At 34.0% G+C, this 20,989-nt stretch overlaps 1 protein-coding gene and 1 pseudogene across 1 annotated transcript; one reads left to right on the top strand and one right to left on the bottom strand.

Annotated features, from left to right (window-relative positions):
- The first annotated feature begins 1,821 nt into the window (after positions 1-1,821).
- LOC105117645 (uncharacterized) lies at positions 1,822-17,572 on the top strand. The gene is made up of 5 exons (XM_011015376.1): positions 1,822-1,840; positions 15,318-15,515; positions 15,670-16,005; positions 16,476-16,642; positions 16,975-17,572. The coding sequence occupies exons 2-5, from the start codon at positions 15,450-15,452 to the stop codon at positions 17,396-17,398; spliced, it is 993 nt and encodes a 330-aa protein (XP_011013678.1). The 5' UTR covers positions 1,822-1,840; positions 15,318-15,449; the 3' UTR covers positions 17,399-17,572.
- Positions 3,342-11,819, bottom strand: LOC105117646 (uncharacterized; annotated as a pseudogene).
- Positions 17,573-20,989: the final 3,417 nt, after the last annotated feature.

The raw sequence follows: 20,989 nt of genomic DNA on the forward strand, positions 1-20,989 counted from the left end.
ACACGTTGCTCAAAAATTTTCTTTTGTCTTCGATACTCTAGTGAGCTAGCAAAAATCCTAAAGCAAGAAAATTGATATTTTTAGCAAACCAAGGCATTGAACTAAGAGAAAGTAGAGATTCATTAGGAAAGTAATCATCGATTGGTGTAATGTCGAGTGTTGAATCTGTTGTCACTTTTGATAAAAGATCCGCATCAATATTTTTGGTGCCTTTTTCATCCTCGATTTCTTCCTGATTGGTCATGGCATGAGGAAATGGAAGTGCTAGCAGGGAATCAGTCTTTTCTTTGCAATGTTCAAATTCAACCCTTTCCTTACCCTTAGAGATTGACTTATTATCTTTCTTACAAGGTTCAAGAATTGGTTTTTAAATAACCTTACCACTACAAAGAGTGATGACTGATTTGACTTGATCCATTTGTTAACTTCTAGAACTACTTGCATTTGCATTGTATTGCCCCAAGAGATTTTGTTGTGGTTGAGATGGAAACTTACCTTTCTCTTAAAAACTAAGAGCAGATGTGAATTTTGCAAGAGTATCTTTAAAATCTATTATGCTTTAAGCAAGTTGAGTGTTGATTGTCTCTTGCTTTTCAATGAATGCATACAAAGTTTTCTCAAAATTTCTTCTAAGAGGTAGAGCATAAGAAGGTGAATATCCATGAGAATTTTGGAAATTATGGTGTGCTTGAAATTGTGGTGGTGAAGTTCGTGCATTGTCACTCTTTCAACTGAAATTTCTCCAACCAGAGTTATATGTTTGCGAGTATGGGTTATGATTGGGCCTTTGGAAACTGTTTAAAGCATGAGCTTGTTCATGGAGACATTCCTTAAAAGAAGGCAAGCTTGGACAATTATTGGTTGAGTGTTCATTGGTTTCACAGATTTGACACATAATGTTTTGAATAGATTTTAATTGACCACTCTTTTTCAAATCTAGTGCCTTGACTTTTCTAGCTAAAGATGCAAACTTGGCTTGAAGGTTATGATCTTCCCTAAGGTTATACATACCTCTACTAGATGTATGAGCTTGAGTTTTACTCGGTACCTCACAAGTACCTATAGTGTCCTAATTTTGAGCATTTTCAACTAACAAGTCTAAGTACTCTATTGCTTCATTAGGGTCTTTATCTTCAAAAGTTCCATTACACATTAATTCAATCATTTGTCTATCTCTAAATGTTAACTTTTCATAAAAATGTGAAACCAATCTCTATGTTTCAAAACCATGATGAGGGCAAGTATTAAGCAAGTCTCAATATCTATCCTAACATTGATAAAATATTTCTCTCAATTTTTGAGTGAAAGTGGTGATTTGTCTTTTAAAAGAGTTTGTTCTACGAGAAGGGAAAAAGTTCTTTAAAATTGTTGTTGCATTTAATCCCAAGCACGAATGGATCCAAGTCTCCAATTTTATAGCCATGTTTTAGCTTTATCTTTTAATGAAAAAGGAAAAAGCTTTAATCTGATGGTATTCATGCTACAAGTTGAGTTATTATAGGTATTACAAATCTCCTTAAATTCCTTTAAATGTATGTATGGATTTTCTAAATCTAAGCAATAAAAAGAAGGTAAAAGTTCAATAATGCTTAGCTTAAAATTAAAATGAGATGCATCAGGAGAGAAAACTATGCATGATGGTACATTTGTTTTTGTGGGATTCATGTGGTCTCTAAGTATTCTAACATGGTTATTCTCATTATTCTCATTATGAAGTGATTGATTATCTTCTTCGGTAATATTTTCTGAAAAAAATGAGGATATCCTACAAAGTCTACCACTTAATGTACGTGACCACACTCTTATGCACGTGTAGGAGTAGAATAAAAGGAAACAGAAAACAAAAGAAGAAGAAAAAAAACAAAAGAAACAAAGTTAAATACAAGAAAGGTGAAAAGAGAAGATAAAATAAATACTATAATTTGTACAAGAACTTACCTTCTCGGCAACGACGTCAAAAACTTGACACGACCAAAAGATTGATGTCTTCTCCTAAGTGTAGGAGTGTCGAAGTAATAAATAACCCGATAAAATCGGGGTCAAACCACAGGGACGTTAATTGTATAAATTATAGTTAATAATAATACAACAATAACAACAATAATAATAGTAATAGTAATAAAGAAGAAAAAGAAGAAGAAGAAGTTGATGAGAACTTTGAGATGGAAGATTAACGTAAGGATTAAACAATGATAATAACAAATGCCAAGGTTAGAGGTTCCACTAATGGTATGTCAAACAAGTATAGTTTAAACTCTTATTATTCAATTGGAAACCACACACAAAGGAGGTTCCAATTAGATTATAACTTGTTAACATGATCACATTTGTTATCTTATTCGATTAATGTTAATACTTGTAAATCTTGTTAGGCATTCATGATTAGAACTTATGTTAACAACAAATTAAGTTCCTTTTATAGTTCAAGTGTCGGTTATACCATATAGTATGGGCTATGAGAGTGCCAAGTATTTGTTGTACCAAGTGTTATACAACATAAATCTAGATTAGTCATTTAACAAGTAAAGTATTAAAGAGTGAACAAGATAACAAATACAAAACATGTTAGTATCAAACATTAAAGTCCATATTAAGTTTACACTATACTTATTCTTACACCATTAGTGTAACCTTTTCACCTTGACATAACTAACTTAGCTAGACATAATGAAAGAAAACAAAATAGATAAACAAAATAAGAACATAAAAGTTAACTAAGTAAAGGAAAGGAAATGAAAGGCATAAACTTAATATTAATGAAAACAAAGCATAAAAAATACAAAGAGAGAAAGGAAGAGCATGATCTTGATCTGAAAAGAAAACAAAACTTAAACATTACAAAAATAAAAAGAGAGAAAGCAAAAGCATGATCTTGATCTGGAGACCAAGATGCCTAAATGCATAGCAAATACCTCTTTTATAGGCCAAAATTGAGAACTATTGATTTGATGACTAATTAATAAGTGGGTGGCCAACTCTTGACTTTGTGACAACCCTTATCTTCTCTTGTTTGCCCAAAACATCATTGATAACGTCAGAATTGGAACCACTTGAAAACATAAAAGTTGTAGGAAATTATCTTAACTTTATAGGAAAAAACTAGAGATCATTTGGATTCTAGAACTCCAGATATGGGCTAAACACTAAATAGTGTTCGAGCTGTAGGACAGATTCGAACTTCTTCCTTGTTGCTACAATTTGGACTTGAAAATGGACTTTTTAAATCTTGGGCTCCCATGTAAGTTATAGGTAGGCCTACGCCTTACTTTTCCATCCACATATTTACATGTGTTGAAAAATTTTTGTTTTGCTTTTGGAGAAGTGAATTAATGTTTAATTAGTCAAAAGGGTTCAAGCTTGAATTTGAGGGTTTCAAAGAACCAGTTTTCAAAGCATTCATTTTGCTTTATGAACAATGACTTGTTTCACATGGAAAAACAAATTTTACCAATCCAAATTGCCCGTATTTGATCATAAAAGGCTTAATTGGGCATATAACATAGGCTTTAGCTCTTAGCTATGAAGAAAAAGCATATTTATGGGCTTAGAAGGTGTTTACTGGACTTCAAGAATAAGGATCACTAGTACTTATATCACCAGACTCTTTTTGGACCTTGGAATTAATTTGTAAAATGGTCCACAACCCCCCCCAATGTTGGGCTTTTCTTCTTTTGGTTTTGAGCATCCTTATATTAGTAATTTTTATGGCATGCTCAAATCTTTTTGAAACTGTTTCATGCCCCCTAGCTTTGTTTGGGCACTTTTGATCATTGAGGATTTTCTTTCATACCCCCTATTGTTGTTTGGGCACTTTTGATTTAGTCATTAAGGAAAATTTTTTTTTTGCACTTGCCCATCAATGTACGGTGTGATCCTTGCCAAGGTTATTTTTTAAGAGAAAGTTATTAGGCTCCAAAGGGAATTACAAGGGATTTTTAGCATGGTGAAAGGATGATCAAAGATGACCTTTTTTCATTTCAAATGCATGCAGTTAGAATCGATAAGTTCTACTTTTTTATATGCGAATATGCAAAATGATTTTGTCATTATTCATGCAGTCAAAACTCAACTTTGAAGTTATCTCAGGTGTTTGGGTTGTCTTTCAGGTTTTTTTAAGTGTTAAGATATCACTTGAATTTTCAAAACTTGTTATTAGAACAAACATCAATTTGATTTTTGTTTTTTATTAAAACTTTGATTCCCCAAAACTCTTTTTGAAAACATGGGGTTGTGTTTGTTCCTTGGAGAGAAAAACAAGGAAAATACCAAAGAATTCTTAGTGCAGTGGTTTTGTGAGTAAAAGGTGTTCTTAGTGTGTTATTTTCATTAATAAAAATGAAGGCACGTTATGAACATAGCAAGACACATGATCTTATTAATAAGAAAGGTTCATTTGACAAGGAAAGTCTTGTAGCATTATAAACCAAATTGCCAATAAGTTAAAACAAACATGATTAAGTAAAAGGCAATAATTGGGCAGGCTTCCATCCTCCCATCTTGTGGCAGAACTTCATCCTCTATCCTCGAGAATGCACATTGTCTTCTTCGCCCCCTACTCTTGCCATTAGTGTTTCAAGGTTTTCAGAGCATTCCACCTCTAATGTATTCATTGATCCAATACCTGGAGCATGATGGGGTAGAGGGTTCGTACTCACATTTGGAGTTCCTTCGAGGGTTATCCATCCAGCTTTAATCAAATGCATGAGCCTCTTCTTGAAGGCACTACAAGTATGAATGTTGTGTCCTGCGACGCCAGCATGGTACTTGCAAGTAAGGTCGAGCTTGTACCAATTACGATAAGGTGGTTGTAGTGGCGTAAGAGGTTCAGGAGCTACACACCCAATGCTTAGTAGCTTTTGGTATATCTTATTTAAGGGCAATGATAATGAAGGTAGTTGTTATTGGACTCTTTGGTGTTTAGTCTGAGGCTTAGGTTTTTTGGTAGGAAAAGAAGAGTTGAAATTAATGTTGGTGATTTGGGATGAAGAGGATAGAGCGTGATAGTTTTGGAAGGGGTTCTTCCTACCTTTATTACCACTTTCAACATAATCGACCTCCTTTCTTTTACCCTCAAAGCCTCTTTTCTCAATGAGCACATATATTTTACCACTTTTTACTCCTTGCTCTATATGCTCAGCTACTGCCACAACGTTAGTAAATTGCTAGGCTGAACTACCCATCACATGCTCATAGTATAATGCCTTGAGCATGTTGGCAAATAGAGTCCCATCTCTTTGTCCAAAAGTAGGGGATGTACTTGAGCAGCCAGGACTCTCCATCTTTGAGCATATTCCCTTATGGTTTCCTTCTCCCTTTTCTTTAGGTTCGATATAATGGTTCTATTAGGAGCAATGTCCATATTATACTTGTATTGCTTGACAAAAGCATCCACTAAGTCTTTTCATTTTTGGATCTTTATGTTGTCCAATCTCATATACCAGCTCAATGTTGCCCCACTCAAGCTATCCTAGAAACAATGCATAAGTAATTTCTCATCGTGTACTACTTCTGTCATTTTGTTGCAGTAGGATTTTAAATGTGTTTTGAGGCATTGTGTTACAGTGTATTTAATGAATTCAGGAATGCAAAACTTTTTTAGGACAACTACATTTGGGGCCAAACACATTTTTACTACCCGCTCTGGATCATACAAGTCTACCCCTTCAATAGCTCTAATTCGAGCTTCCAATGCCACCATTTTATCTTGATCAATGTCACTAGATGACTTGGTCTTGTGGGACTCATTGGCAAATAGATCAATGACTGCAAGGGCTGGTGCACGAATCTGAACCCTGACTGAAAGTCATAAGGCAGACCGCTACTCCCCACCCAACCTAGAACTAGGTTTATTCATAAAATTAAAATGCATGCTAAAGTAGTAAAAATATGAGCTAAAGTTAAAGACCAACAAAAAGACAAACAATCAAACAAGCAAAACTTAGTTTGACTAGACATGGCTTTCCCTAGTGGAGTCGTCATCCTGTCACGGGGGCGACGTCATCAGACGATGGCGGAGGCTCTTTGTTATGCCTCCTGTTGTGGGGTGTTGTATTGGAAAAACTATGATTAATTTTTAAAAGTCACCATATAATATTATGGTCACTAGGAACTTATAGTTTCTGACACGACCAAAAAATTGATGTCTTCTCCCAAGTGCAGGAGTGTCAAAGTAATAAATAACCCGACAAGACCGGGGTCGAACCATAGGGAGGTTAATTATACAAATTATATAAACAATAATTATAAACAACAACAACAACAGTAACAACAACAACAATATTAGTAGCAATAATAATAATAATAGTAGTAGTAGTAGTAGTAATAGTAGTAGTAGTAGTAGTAGTAATAAAGAGAAAGAAGAAGAAGAAGTTGATGAGAACTTTGAGATGGAAGATTAACGTAAGGATTAAACAATGATAATAACAAATGCCAAGGTTAGAGGTTCCACTAATGGTATGTCAAACAAGTATAGTATAAACTCTTATTATTGAATTGCAAACCACAATAAACTCTTATTATTCAATTACAAACCACACACAAAGGAGGTTCCAATCAGATTGTCAATTGTTAACATGATCACATTAGTTATCTTATTCGATTAATGCTAATACTTGTAAATCTCGTCAGGCATTCATGATTATAACTTATGTTAACAACAAATCAAGTTCCTTTCATAGCTTAGGTGTCGGTTATACCATATAGTATGGGTTATGAGAGTGCCATGTATTTGTTGTACCAAGTGTTATACAACATAAATCTAGATTAATCATTTAACAATTAAAGTATTAAAGAGTGAACAAGATAACAAATACAAAACGTGTTAGTATCAAACATTAAAGTCCATATTAAGTTTACACTATACTTATTTTTACACCATTAGTGTAACCTTTTCACCTTGACATAATAAACTTAGCTAAACATAATAAAAGAAAGAAAAATAGATAAACAAAATAAGAACATAAAAGTTAACTAAGTAAAGAGAAAAATAAATAAATAAAATATGAACATAAATAAGATAAAAGTTAACTAAGTAAATGAAAGGAAATGAAAGGCATAAACTTGATATTAATTAAAGCAAAGGATAAACATTATAAAAAATACAAAGAGAGAAAGCAAGAGCATGATCTTGATCTGGAAACCAAGAATGCCTAAATGCATGGCAAATGCCTCCTTTTATAGGCCAAAATTGAAAATTATTAATTTGATGACTAATTGATGAGTGGGTGACCAACTCTTGACTTGGTGACAATCCTTATCTTCTCTTGTCTGCCCAAAACGTCATTGATAACGACATTGTGCATTACAAGTCCATCTGGCATATTGATGACAGACTTTCAGTTGTTTTGCATGATGTTTCTTTGCAAAAGTGCTTTTACCTGTTCCAAATATGTGTGAAATGAAGGAATTCGATGACTCACCTGATAATCGGACATTTACTTCGATCAACCAGCGTATATCTTCAGGAATTTCATGATTCATTAACAACCTCAATCTTGCGCATTTAGCACGGTAAATTTTTGTAATCGCATTCTGAGGCAGAGGGGGAAAATACTTTTTCAATTTTTCAAGATTAGTGTCCATTTTCAAATAAGAATTGGAAGAGAGATTTAAAGAATTGCACAAATATATACACAAATATCAGTTATTATAGGAAACTGAAAGAACCGACTTAAGTCACAGAGTATCGTTGTTCGCCATTTGACTAGAGTGAGAGAAACTAGCAAAAATCACTCAAAAAGAAACACAAAAACAATATGAAAAAAAAATCAATCTTTATATACAGGATCACCCAATTCAATAGAGTCATTTTCAACTGAAAAATTGTCAAAGTAAACTTTCAAGCGATGTCCATTTACCTTGAAAACATTGTCATTCTTTGGATTCTCAATATCACAAGCCCTATACGGATACACATGTTTCACAATAAAAGGACCATTCCATCTTGATCTTAGTTTTCTAGAAAATAAATGTAGTCGAGAATTATAAAGCAAGACTTTTTTTACCAACATTAAATGTTTTTCTCAGTATTTTCTTGTCATGAAACTTTTTGATTCTTGCTTTATGAATTCTTGAATTTTCATATGTATCATTTCTTATATCCGCAAGCTCATTTATTTGTAATTTTCACAATTAACTAGCATCATCCAGATTTGAATTGAAAGCTTTAATAGCCCAATAAGCTTTATGTTCAAGTTCCATAGGCAAGTGACAAGGTTTTCCACAGACTAGTCTATAAGGTGACATACCTAATGATGTTTTATAAGCAGTTTGATAAGCCCAAAGTGCATCATTAAGTCTTAAAGACCAATCTTTCCTATTAGGGTTTACTGTTTTCTCCAAAATGTGTTTAATCTCCCTATTAGCAAGCTCTACTTGCCCACTTGTTTGAGGGTGATAAGGGGTGGCAACTTTGTGTGTGATTCCATATTTTTTCATTAAAGACTGAAGTGGCTTGTTGCAGAAATGTGTTCCACCATCACTTATCATGGCTCTAGGGACTCCAAATTGACTCAAAATATTTTCTTTCAAAAACTTTATCACTGTTTTGTAATCATTGTTTCGAATTGGAATTGCCTCTATCCATTTTGAAACATAATCTACTGCGACTAATATGTATAAGAAACCAAATGATGGAGGGAATGGACCCATGAAATCTATACCCCAGCAATCAAAGATCTCAATGACAAGAATAGGATTTAAAGGTATCATATGGTGTTTTGAAATAGATCCCAACTTTTAACAATTCTCACAAGTCTTACAGAATGCATGTGAATCCTTAAATATGGTGGGCTAGTAAAATCCACTTTGTAAGATTTTTGCAGTTGTCTTTCTTGATAAGAAATTGCCCCACATGCCTCAGAATGACAAAATTTAATGACACTACTTACCTCATTGTCAGGAATGCATCTTTGAAATATTTCATCAGGACAATATTTGAATAAAAAGGGGTCATCCCAATAAAAGTTCTTCACTTCGTTCAAGAACTTTCTTTTATCTTGGGCACTCCAATAAGCTGGCAATTGTCCTGAAACAAGAAAATTAACAATATTAGCAAACTAAGGCATTGTAAAGATGGAAAGTAAAGATTCATCAGGAAAGTAGTAATCAATTGGTGTGATGTTAGTTTTTGAATCTGTTGTCAATCCTGACAAGTGATCTGCGACAACATTTTCGCTGCCTTTCTTATTTTTGATTATGATATCAAATTCTCGAAGTAACAAAATCCAGCTCACCAATCTAGCCTTAAAATCTTTCTTAGAAAGAAGATATTTCAATGTTGCATGATCACTAAAAACAACAAGTGAGCTAACAAGATAATACCTTAATTTTTCACATGCAAATACTACTTCAAGTAATTCTTTTTCAGTAGTGGTATAATTCATTTGAGCACTATTTAAAGTTTTACTTGCATAGTAAATTATATAAGGTTTCTTATATTTTCTTTGTCCTAAAACAGCACCTACGGCATAATCACTAACGTCACACATTATTTCAAAAGGTAATGACCAATCAGGAGGTTGAATGACAAGAGCACAGGTAAGCAAGTTTTTAAGTTTAACAAAAGCTTCTTCACAATGTTTAGTCCATTCAAAAATATTATCCTTTGTTAGAAGGTTACTTAAGGTCTTAGATATTACACTAAAATCTTTGATGAACCTTTTATAAAAATCAGCATGTCCTAGAAATGATCTAACATCTTTAATAGATTTTGGTGTTGGCAAGTTCGCAATTAACTCGATTTTAGATTTGTCAACCTTAATTTCTTTTGATAAAACATTGTGACCAAGTACAATGCTGTTTATTACCATAAAGTGACATTTTTCCCAATTCAATACAAGATTCTTCTCTTCATACTTGCTCAAAACCTTTTCTAAGTTAGTCAAACAATCATCAAATGAATCACCACAAATAGAAAAATCATCCATAAAAATCTCAAGAAAATGTTCAACCATATCACTAAATATACTAAGCATGCATCTTTGAAACGTGGCTGGTGCATTATATAATCCAAAATGAATCCTTCGATATGCAAAAGTACCAAATAGACATGTGAAAGTAATCTTCTCTTGATCATCCAATGCAATTTTAATTTGGTTGTAACCTGAATAGCCATTTAGGAAACAATAAAATTCATGACCTACAACTCTTTCTAGGATTTGATCCATGAAAGGTAAAGGAAAATGATCTTTTCTAGTCATTGAATTAAGTTTTCTATAGTCAATGCACATGCGCCAAGCAGTAACAATCCTAGTGGGAATTAACTCATTGTTCCCATTTGTTATCACAGTGACTCTAGACTTCTTGGGTACACCTTGGATAGGACTTACCCATTTGCTGTCAGAAATAGGATAAATAATTCCATTATCTAGAAGCTTAATGACTTTATTTTTCACTACTTCTTTCATATTAGGATTGAGTCTTCGTTGCATTCCCCTAGAGGGTTTAGCATTTTCCTCCAAATAAATTCTGTGTGTACAAATCAAAGGACTAATTTCTTTTATGTCAGTTATGGTCCATCCTAATGCATTTTTGTGCATTTTCAGAGTTTATAATAACTTACCTTCTTGATGTGCATTAAGTTTGGAAGAGATTATTACTAGAAAAGTTTTATTTTCTTCCAAAAATGAGTATTTGAGATTGAATGGCTACGACTTCAAATCAAGTTTGGGTGGTTGAACACTTGAAGGTATGGACTTAATTGATCGTGGTGGCAATTCCTCACTTTGCAGCCTCCAATTACTTGTCCTTGATTCTTCCTGAAAGTAAATCATTTGCAAATCATCAATCTCAATTTCACTGGAAGTGGTTTGAAATTGATCATGAATTAATTTTTTAGTAAAGTCCACTTCCTATAAATCATTATCATCTCTAGGTTGCTTGTAAATGTTGAAAATATTCATCTCCAATGTCATATTTTCAAATTATAGCTTCATCAGTCCATTCCTATAATTAATTAATGCATTAGAAGTTGTAAGAAACGGACATCCTAAAATAACAGGAAATGAATTTCATACTTCAATAGGTTGTGTGCCCAAGACAATAAAATCCACAAGATAAATGAATTTATCGACTTGTACTAACACATCTTCAATTATTCCTCTAGGAACTTTTATAGATCTATCGTCAAGTAAAATAGTTATAGAAGTTGGTTTTAACTCACCTAGATTGAGACTTTGAAAAACTAAATGTAGAAGTAAATTCACACTGGCTCCAAGACCAAGTAAGGCTCTTTTAATTTTATGTTTTCTAATAAAGCAAGAAATTGTAGGACAACCAGGGTCTTTATATTTCAAAGCATTATTATTCGGAAGAATAACACTTACTTGTTCGGCTAAAAAGGCTTTTTTTTTCACATTCAGTTTCCTTTTCACAATGCATAGATCTTTCAAAAATTTAGCATAGGAAGGAACTTGTTTAATAGCATCTAACAAAGGTATATTGATCCTTACCTAGTTGAAAGTTTCAAAGATTTCAGAGTTATGATTGACTTTCCTTTGTTTGGTCATGGCATAAGGAAATGGAAGCATTAGTGGGGATTCGGTCTTTTCTTTACAAATTTCAGATTCAACCCCTTCCTTACCCTCAAAGATTGATTTATCATCTTTCTCATAAGGGTCAAGAGTGCGTTTATCAATAACCTTACCACTGCAAATAGTAGTGACTGATTTGACTTGATCCATGTGTTGGCTTCTGGAACTACTTGCATTTGCATTGTATTGCCCCTTGGGATTTTGTTGTGGTTGAGATGGAAACTTACCTTTCTCTTGAAAACTGAGAGCAGATGTCAATTTTGCAAGAGTATCTTTAAAATCTCTCATGTTTTGAGCAAGTTGAGTATTGATTGTCTCTTGTGTTTCAATGAATGCATGTAATGTTTCCTCAAGATTTCTTCTGCATATCCATGACAATTTTAGAAATTGTGGTGTGCTTGAAATGGTGGTTGTGAAGTTTGTACATTGTTATTATCACTCTTCCAACTGAAATTTGGGTGATTTCTCCAACCAAGGTTGTATGTTTGGGAGTATGGGTTGTGGTTGGCCCTTTGGAAACTATTTAAAGCATAGGCTTGTTCATGGAGACATTCCTTAAAAGAAGGCAAGGTTGGAAAATTATTGGTTGAGTGTTCATTTGTTTCACATATTTGACACACAATGTTTTCAACATATTTAATTGACCACTCTTTTTCAATTCTAATGCCTCGACTTTTCTAGCTAAAGATGCAAACTTGGCTTGGAGGTCATGATCTTCTCTAAAGTTGTACATACCTCCACTAGATGTATGAGGTTGAGTTTTACTCGGTGCCTCATAAGTACCCGCAGTGTCCCGATTTCGAGCATTTTCAGCTAACAAGTCTAAGTACTTCATTGCTTCATCAGGGTCTTTATCTTCAAAAGTTCCATTGCACATCAATTCAACCATTTGCCTATCTTTAGGTGTTAACCCTTCATAGAAATGTGAAACCAATCTCCATGTTTCAAAACCATGATGAGGGCAAGTACTAAGCAAGTCTCGATACCTATCCCAACATTGGTAAAATGTTTCTCCTGGTTTTTGAGTGAAAGTGGTGATTTGTCTCTTGAAAGAGTTTGTTCTATGAGATGGGAAAAACTTCTTTAAAAACTGTTGTTGCATTTCATCCCAAGCACGAATGGATCCTGGTCTTAATAAAACTGCTGTTGCATTTCATCCCAAGCACGAATGGATCCTGGTCTTAAATTTTGTAGCCATGTTTTAGCTTTATCTTTTATTGATAAAGGAAAAAGCTTTAATCTGATGGTGTTCATGCTATAATTTGAGTCATTATATGTGTTGCAGACCTCCTCAAATTCCCTTAAATGCAAGTATGGATTTTCCAATTCTAAGTCATCAAAAGAAAGTAAAAGTTGAATAATTCCTGACTTAAAATTAAAATGAGATGCATTAGGAGGAAAAACTATACATGATAGTGCACTTGTTCTTGTGGGATTCATGTGGTCTCTAAGTGTTCTAAGACAATTATTCTTATTATTCTCATTATGAAGTGACTGGTTATCTTCTTCGGCCATATTTTCTGAAAATGATGAGGATACCCTACAAAGTATACCACTTAATGTATGTGACCATGCTCTCATACACGTGTAGGAATAGAATAAAAGGAAGAAGAAAATAAAAGAAGAAGAAACAAGAATAAAGAAACAAAGTTATATACAAGAAAAGTGAAAAGAGAAAATAAAATAAATACTATAATTTGTACAAGAACTTACCTCCCCGACAACGGCACCAAAAACTTGACATGACCAAAAGATTGATGTCTTCTCCCAAGTACAAGAGTGTCAAAGTAATAAATAACCCGGGGAGGTTAATTGTACAAAATCATATACAACAATTATAAACAACAACAACAATAACAACAATAACAACAACAACAATAATATCAGTAATAATAATAATAATAATAATAATACTAGTAGTAGTAGTAGTAGTAGTAGTAGTAGTAATACTAATAAAGAGGAAGAAGAAGAAGAAGTTGATAAGAACTTTGAGATGAACGATTAACGTAAGGATTAAACAATGATAATAACAAATGCCAAGGTTAGAGGTTTCACTAATGGTATGTCAAACAAGTATAGTATAAACTCTTATTATTCAATTAGAAACCACACACAAAGAAGGTTCCAATCAGATTATAAATTGTTAACATGATCACATTAGTTATCTTATTCGATTAATGCTAATACTTGTAAATCTCGTCAAGCATTCATGATTATAACTTATTTTAACAACATGTAAATGTTGTTAAGCATTCATGATTATAACTTATGTTAACAATAAATCAAGTTCCTTTCATAGCTCAAGTGTCGGTTATACCATTTAGTATGGGCTATAAGAATGCCAAGTATTTGTTGTACCAGGTATTATACAACATAAATCTAGATTAGTCATTTAACAAGTAAAGTATTAAAGAGTGAACAAGATAACAAATACAAAACATGTTAGTATCAAACATTAAAGTGCATATTAAGTTTACACTATACTTATTCTTACACCATTAGTGTAACCTTTTCACCTTGACATAATAAACTTAGCTAAACATAATAAAAGAAAGAAAAATAAATAAATAAAATATGAACATTAATAAGATAAAAGTTAACTAAGTAAATGAAAGGAAATGAAAGGCATAAACTTGATATTAATTAAAGCAAAGCATAAACATTACAAAAAATACAAAGAGAGAAAGCAAGAGCATGATCTTGATCTGGAAACCAAGATGCCTAAATGCATGGCAAATGCCTCCTTTTATAGGCCAAAATTGGGAACTATTGATTTGATGACTAATTGATGAGTGGGAAAACATGGAAACTATTTATTTGATGACTAATTAATAAGTGGGTGACCAACTCTTGACTTGGTGACAATCCTTATCTTCTTTTGTCTGCCCAAAACATCATTAATAACGTCAAAATTGGAACCACTTGAAAACATGAAAGTTATACGAAATTGTCTCATCTTTTTTGTGTAACAAATTCAGGTTATTTAGACTTCTAGAACTCCAGATATGGGTCAAAAACTAAACAGTACTCAGACTGGAAGACAAATTCAAACTTATTTGTTGTTGCTACAATTTGGACTTGAAAATGACCTTTTTAAGTCTTGGGCTCTATATAAAAGCTTTCCATCCATATAAAATAGACCTAAATCTGATATCTACAGCTCTAGATATGACCCAATTACCGAACAGTGTTCTAGTTTGGATTGCACCAGCATCTCTTTTCTAAGTTTGGCCATCTCTAGCCTTTCAATTTCAGTTCTTAAATTTATCAATGAATCCTTTCATTTATGTGATAGGCCTGCATTTAAAATAAACATTTACCATAAATTAAAGGTATCATATATTATTAGATATATTACTATAAAACATGATTTAGTTAAGGAGTTATTGATACTTCAAGTGCAAAATAATGACATAAAACTTTGATAAAAAATGCACTTTTAAGTATTAATCAGTTTGCGAAAGTCTGAGTAAGGGACTGATTGTGCAAGGGGAAGATGCATCACCCCTAGTTATTGTTGTTTGATTGTTTTTTTAGGTCGGGTTTCTATTTATTGGTCTTATCTAAGGCTCAAGGTAGATCTCTCTCCAAGAGAGAGTCTCTACCTTATCGGGTTAAATCCTAACCATTCTAAAATTTAAATTTTAGCATCATATTTATTTACACTTTGTATCTTTAATACCTGAAGATATACTTTATCGTATAATTTTATCTGATCTGGAGTCAGACGCGCTACCATTGCGCCACGGATCCACTTGTTAATCTTGTGCCTCAAAATGCTAATACCAGGTGAGGAAGGGACTGAAACGTGAGGCTCTTGTGGTTGGATTTTGGACCAAGTGATGGCACTGGTGCATCATCAATTTATGTTGATTTTGAAATGAAATTTTTTAGACTCCTAAAAAATCTCTTTTGAAAATGACACCGACAACAACATCATCACCATCAGCTTGGACTCCTCAATTTCACTGTTTCTCTGTCCAGGTAATTAATTAATCATGATTTTTATTCTTTAATCTTACCATCATCATCCCCTTTTCTTCTTGTTGTTGTTTTTTTTTTTTTTTTTGTAATTATTACGTATAGCGTGCTATGATGTTCGATGTTATTTTGTACTATGATATTTGATGTTATGTAGCCGCCGACATCTTTTTGGGCATCGAAACACCGGTTTTCTCCGAAGGTAGTGGAATTCGGGAGAGATTTTGTCTTGTCTTCTTTACAACCCAGATGCAATCGAGTTTTATTAATTAATCCAAGTTTTCGCTTTAAAGCAATTAATAAAAATAATGATAATGTGGAGAATCCCAAAGAGGAGGAGGAGGAAGAGCAGCAGCAATGTGTTCAAGATGTGGCAAAAGCAGTGGCCAACAAGAAAGAGAGTGAGAGTGATACTACGCTCCTGGATTGGAAAAAAGACCCTTTTTCCAAATTTCAGGGAATGATTGCCACTCTCCCTCCTGTTGTTTTTGTGGTGAGCTTTCGAGTTCTTTTGAATCATCGTTGAATATGAATTCCTATAATTGGAAGCATGGGTGTTTGTTTTTGTAGTCTTGGAAAAGCTTGTGTTTTCGGGAAAAATGTGGAATTTTTAGGAACTGGACAGGCTTCTTGAATTGAACCACCAGGCATTGGATTTGAAACTGCAACAATGTCATCATAACATGACATTTACGTTGTAGAAGTAAAAATGTGCAAGTTGTTATAAGTTTTTCATTAAGCTATCGCAGTAAAATGGAAGCAAGAATGGGTACAATGTACTTCTGAACTTGATCAATTCAAGAGATGGCAATGCTTGTTTGATATTGTGATTTTTTGAGGTTAGGTTGTTAGGCTTTCTTTGATGAAAAGATCATGTGATTCATAAGTAGTGTTTTGGGCCTTTTGGTGTTCTAATTGTAGATTATTCTAGTCTTTTATTTATAGAGGCTTTTGGCTTATCAGATGAGAAGAGCTTCTGGAAGCAATTTTCTAATATGGCTATGTGTTGCTACTGCATTTTTGGTTGTTGCTGTGAGAGTATATGTGGTTAGGAAGTCGAGGCAAAGCCGTCCTGGCTCTGTAGCTGATCTTGTTAGACGTGGCCAGCTGAGATCTGATAGAAGAGGCATGTATGATTTCAATCCCCAATGCTTTCTGCTGCTATCTTCTCCTTGCATCGTCTCAGTGGACATTGTAGAACAATTACTTTTCTGTGGTTTGAATGATTTGCCAAGACTTCCCACTTCTTTTCCTGGAGAATGATTGCCATTGCATGATCTCTATTTGTAGAAACTAATTTTCTTTATCATCCCCTCCATTGCCTCTCTGTTTTCTTAACTCAACTAGACAAAAGCTTGGCACAAAATGTGATCCTTAGATCACATTTTGTGCCAAGCTTTTGTCATCTCATGCTGGTTGAATGATAATAACGTGGTTTCATTGTGGAACCTCTTATCCACAGATCAAGTCCTCTCAAATACGAGGATCCATTCAATAATCCATTGGTTAAAGTTGGCAAGAGCAATTCAACCGTTGAGATGTGTGGAAAGGTTTATCGCTTAGCTCCAGTTACACTAACCAAAGAACAACAAGCCATCCATCAGAGAAGGAGGTCACGAGCATACCAGTGGAAAAGACCAACAATTTTCCTTAAAGAAGGGGATTCAATACCTCCAAATGTTGACCCTGACATGGTCAGATGGATTCCTGCAAATCATCCTTTTGCAACTACTGCCAGTGACATTGACGAAGACTTGGCTCAAAACAATGTTTATCAAAAGCATGGTGTTCCTTTCCGTATTCAGGCTGAGCATGAGGCGCTACAAAGAAAGCTAGAGACACTACAGAATGTAAGCACTTCTAAGATTTATGCATCTATGCCCTGAGGATTTACAACTAGAAAGGAGAGAATCAATCCCATGCAATGAGAATTGCATCACCCAAAGAGTAACTAATTTAGAAAACATGCTGCGGTCCATTCCTAATTAACTTTGTAGACCTGTCCATATATCTCGTTTCTGTATGGTCCTGCATTAATCTATCGTAATGTTTCTATTGCCGTTGCTGGATGTATTTCCCTTCTGAATCTGAAAATTGCAAAGAAACGACTGATTCACCACCAACACTTCCATTTCCTCATGCCATGACCAAACAAAGAAAAGTCAATCATAACTCTGAAATTTTTGAAATTTTCAAACAGGTAAGGATCAATATACCTTTGTTGGATGCTATTAAACAGGTTCCTTCCTATGCTAAAATTTTGAAAGATCTATGCACTGTGAAGAGGAAACTGAATGTGAAAAAGAAAGCCTTTCTAGCCGAACAAGTAAGTGCTATTCTTCAGAACAATAATGCTTTAAAATATAAAGACCCTGGTTGTCCTACAATTTCTTGCTTTATTGGAGAGCATAAAATTGAAAGAGCCTTACTTGATCTTGGAGCTAGTGTGAATTTACTTCCATATTCAGTTTTTCAAAGTCTCAATCTAGGTGAGTTAAAACCAACTTCTATATCTCTTTTACTTGCCGATAGATCTATAAAAGTGCCTAGAGGAATAATTGAAGATGTGTTAGTACAAGTCGATAAATTCATTTATCCTGTGGATTTTATTGTCTTGGACACAGAACCTGTTGAAGCATGTAATTCATTTCCTGTTATTTTAGGACGTCCATTTCTTGCAACCTCTAACGTATTGATTAATTGTAGGAATGGACTGATGAAGCTATCATTTGGAAACATGACATTGGAGATGAATATTTTCAACATTTGCAAGCAACCTGGAGATGATAATGATTTACAAGAAGTAGATCATATTGACGAATTAGTTTATGATCAACTTGAATCCACTTTAAGTAAAAATGAGTTGGATGAATCTGAAGATTTGTAAATGATTTATTCTGAGGAAGAAATCACGGATAACAAACACACAGAAAATGTTGATGCAAATCTTTTGTCAACAGTGACAACAGATTCGACATCTGGCATCACACCAATCGATGATTACTTTCCTAACGAATCCTTACTTTCTCTTAATCCAATACCTTGGTATGATAAAAATATCAATTTTCTTGCTTTAGGAGATTTGCCAGCTGATTGGAGTACACAAGACAAAGAAAAGTTTTTGAACGAAGTGAAGAGCTTTTATTGTGATGACCCTAACTTATTCAAATATTGTCCTGATCAAATATTTCAAAGATTCATTCCTGACAATGAGGTAAGTAGTGTCATTAAACTTTGTCATTTTGAAGCATGTGGAAGTTATTGCTCGTCAAAAAAGACTACTGCAAAAATCTTTCAAAATGGATTTTATTGGCCCACCATGTTCAAGGACACACATGCATTCTGCAAAACTTGTGAAAATTGTCAAAAAATTAACACTGGTCAAAAAGTTTTGTTTTATGATTCTCAACTCTATGCATTCCCTAAAGAGCTAAGATTAAGATGGACCAATCCTTATGGGGCCTGTGATATTGAGAATTCAATGAATGACAATGATTTTAAGGAAAATGGACATCATTTGAAAGCTTACTTTGATAATTTTCCTAGTGAAAATGAATCAGCTGGTTTGAATGATCTTGTAGATAAAGGTTGATTATTTTGTTTTTCTCACATTTTCTTTTTTGTGTTTCTTTTTGAGTGATTTTTGCTAGTTTCTCTCACCCCGGTCAAATGGCGGACAACAGTACTCCGTGACTTAAGTCGGTTCTTTCAGTTTCCCACAATAACTGATATTTGTGTATATATTTGTGCAATTCTTTGAATCTCTCTTCTAATTCTCATTTGAAAATGGACACTAATCTTGAAAAATTGAAAGAGTATTTTCCCGCTCTGCCTCAGAATGCGATTACAAAAATTTACCGTGCTAGATGTGCAAGATTGAGATTGTTAATGAATCATGGAATTCCTGAAGATATTCGCTGGTTGATTGAAGCAAAGGTCCGATTATTAGGTGAGTCCTCTAATTTCTTTATTTCACACATGCTTGGAACAGGTAAAAGCACTTTTGCAAAGAAGCGTCGTGCAAAACGACTAGAAGTCTGTCATCGATGTGCTAGATGGACTTGTAATACACAATGTCATTCTTTAGGAATGGTATCTATAAATCGTGAAGATAAAATACAATTCATTAAGGATGGCCTGAGTAAGGAGTCTTTAGATAATCTTCTATTGACTCTTGAGACGCATCCTAGTGGAGATGTGCATCGTGTAATTCACGATTTATGGCCAATATTTCATAAAGAACATGATCGACTTAGTCTTGGGAATCTGACTAAAAAAGACCCTGTTTGCCAGTTTTTAAGAGAACTGGATGGGAAGCCTATCCCCGACCCATAGAGGGTGTTTAAGCCGTTCTTGAACGTAAAACCAAGGGAAGATGTGAGCCACAATCACAATTACATGTACATACACATGCTTTTTTTTAAAAGTAAATAAATAAATAAATAAAAAGAGAGAAAGAGAGTGTGAGACTCCAGCTGGCCTACATATAGGTGTTATGATTGTCTTTCTCATTTCTCATCTATAAAACCCTCTCTTCCTTCCTTTCATTTCTACTCAACCCATACATTCAACAAATACAGAAGTGTGTAGAAATGGCAAGTTCCTAAAGTCATCAAATAAGAAATATTTGTGTTTTCGATGGATCTAGTCCTGGGAAAGAAAATGAGTTTTTAGAATCAGCAAATCATCTTGGTCAGGTGCTAGCTGAGAGAAAGATTCATTTAGTGTATGGGGGAGGCAGTCTTGGGTTAATGGGAGGTGTGTCAATAGCTGCATTTTTAGGAGGTAGTCAAGTTTTGGGGGTCGTCCCTGAAGCTTTGGCACAAGGGAACATCATTGGAAAAACAATTGGAGAGGAACTTCAGGTCTCCACAATGTCGGCTCGAATGAATGCAATGTTTAACCATGCTGATGCCTTCATTGCTTTACCAGGTGGTCTAGGCACATTGGAAGAGATCTTTCATATTTCCTCTTGGGCTCAATTGCACATTCACCATAAACCCATAGGTTTGTTAAATGTTAATGGTTATTATGATAAATTGTTGTCTTTTCTTGATCATGCTGTGGAACAGGAATTTCTAACATCTTCTGCACGACAAATCATAATCTCTGCTGCTACTGCTGAACAGTTGATTGACCAACTACAATCTTTCATTCCTGTGATTGATCCTTCCATGAGTCGCATAAATTGGTCATCTACGGGAAGCTGTAAAAAGCTTAGATTGGATTTGAGCCTTCATTTGTGAATTTTTGTGTCTTTTGGTTTTATTATTATGTTTTGTTATTTCTTATTTTTGTTTCAGTGTGTTTCAGGTTTTGTCAGTGTTCGTTATTTCAGGTGATATCTTTTATACTCTATCTTTCTACCTTAGAACATTGAGGACAATGTCTCATTTTGGTTGGGGGGAGAGGGTAGTAGTTGATAAAAAAAAAAAAAAATTGTTTTTCATTTCATAAAGCATGTGCATAATTGTTGT

The sequence above is a fragment of the Populus euphratica genome, unplaced genomic scaffold, assembly GCF_000495115.2.
Source record: "Populus euphratica unplaced genomic scaffold, PopEup_1.0 scaffold1466.1, whole genome shotgun sequence".
Taxonomy (NCBI): Eukaryota; Viridiplantae; Streptophyta; class Magnoliopsida; order Malpighiales; family Salicaceae; genus Populus; species Populus euphratica.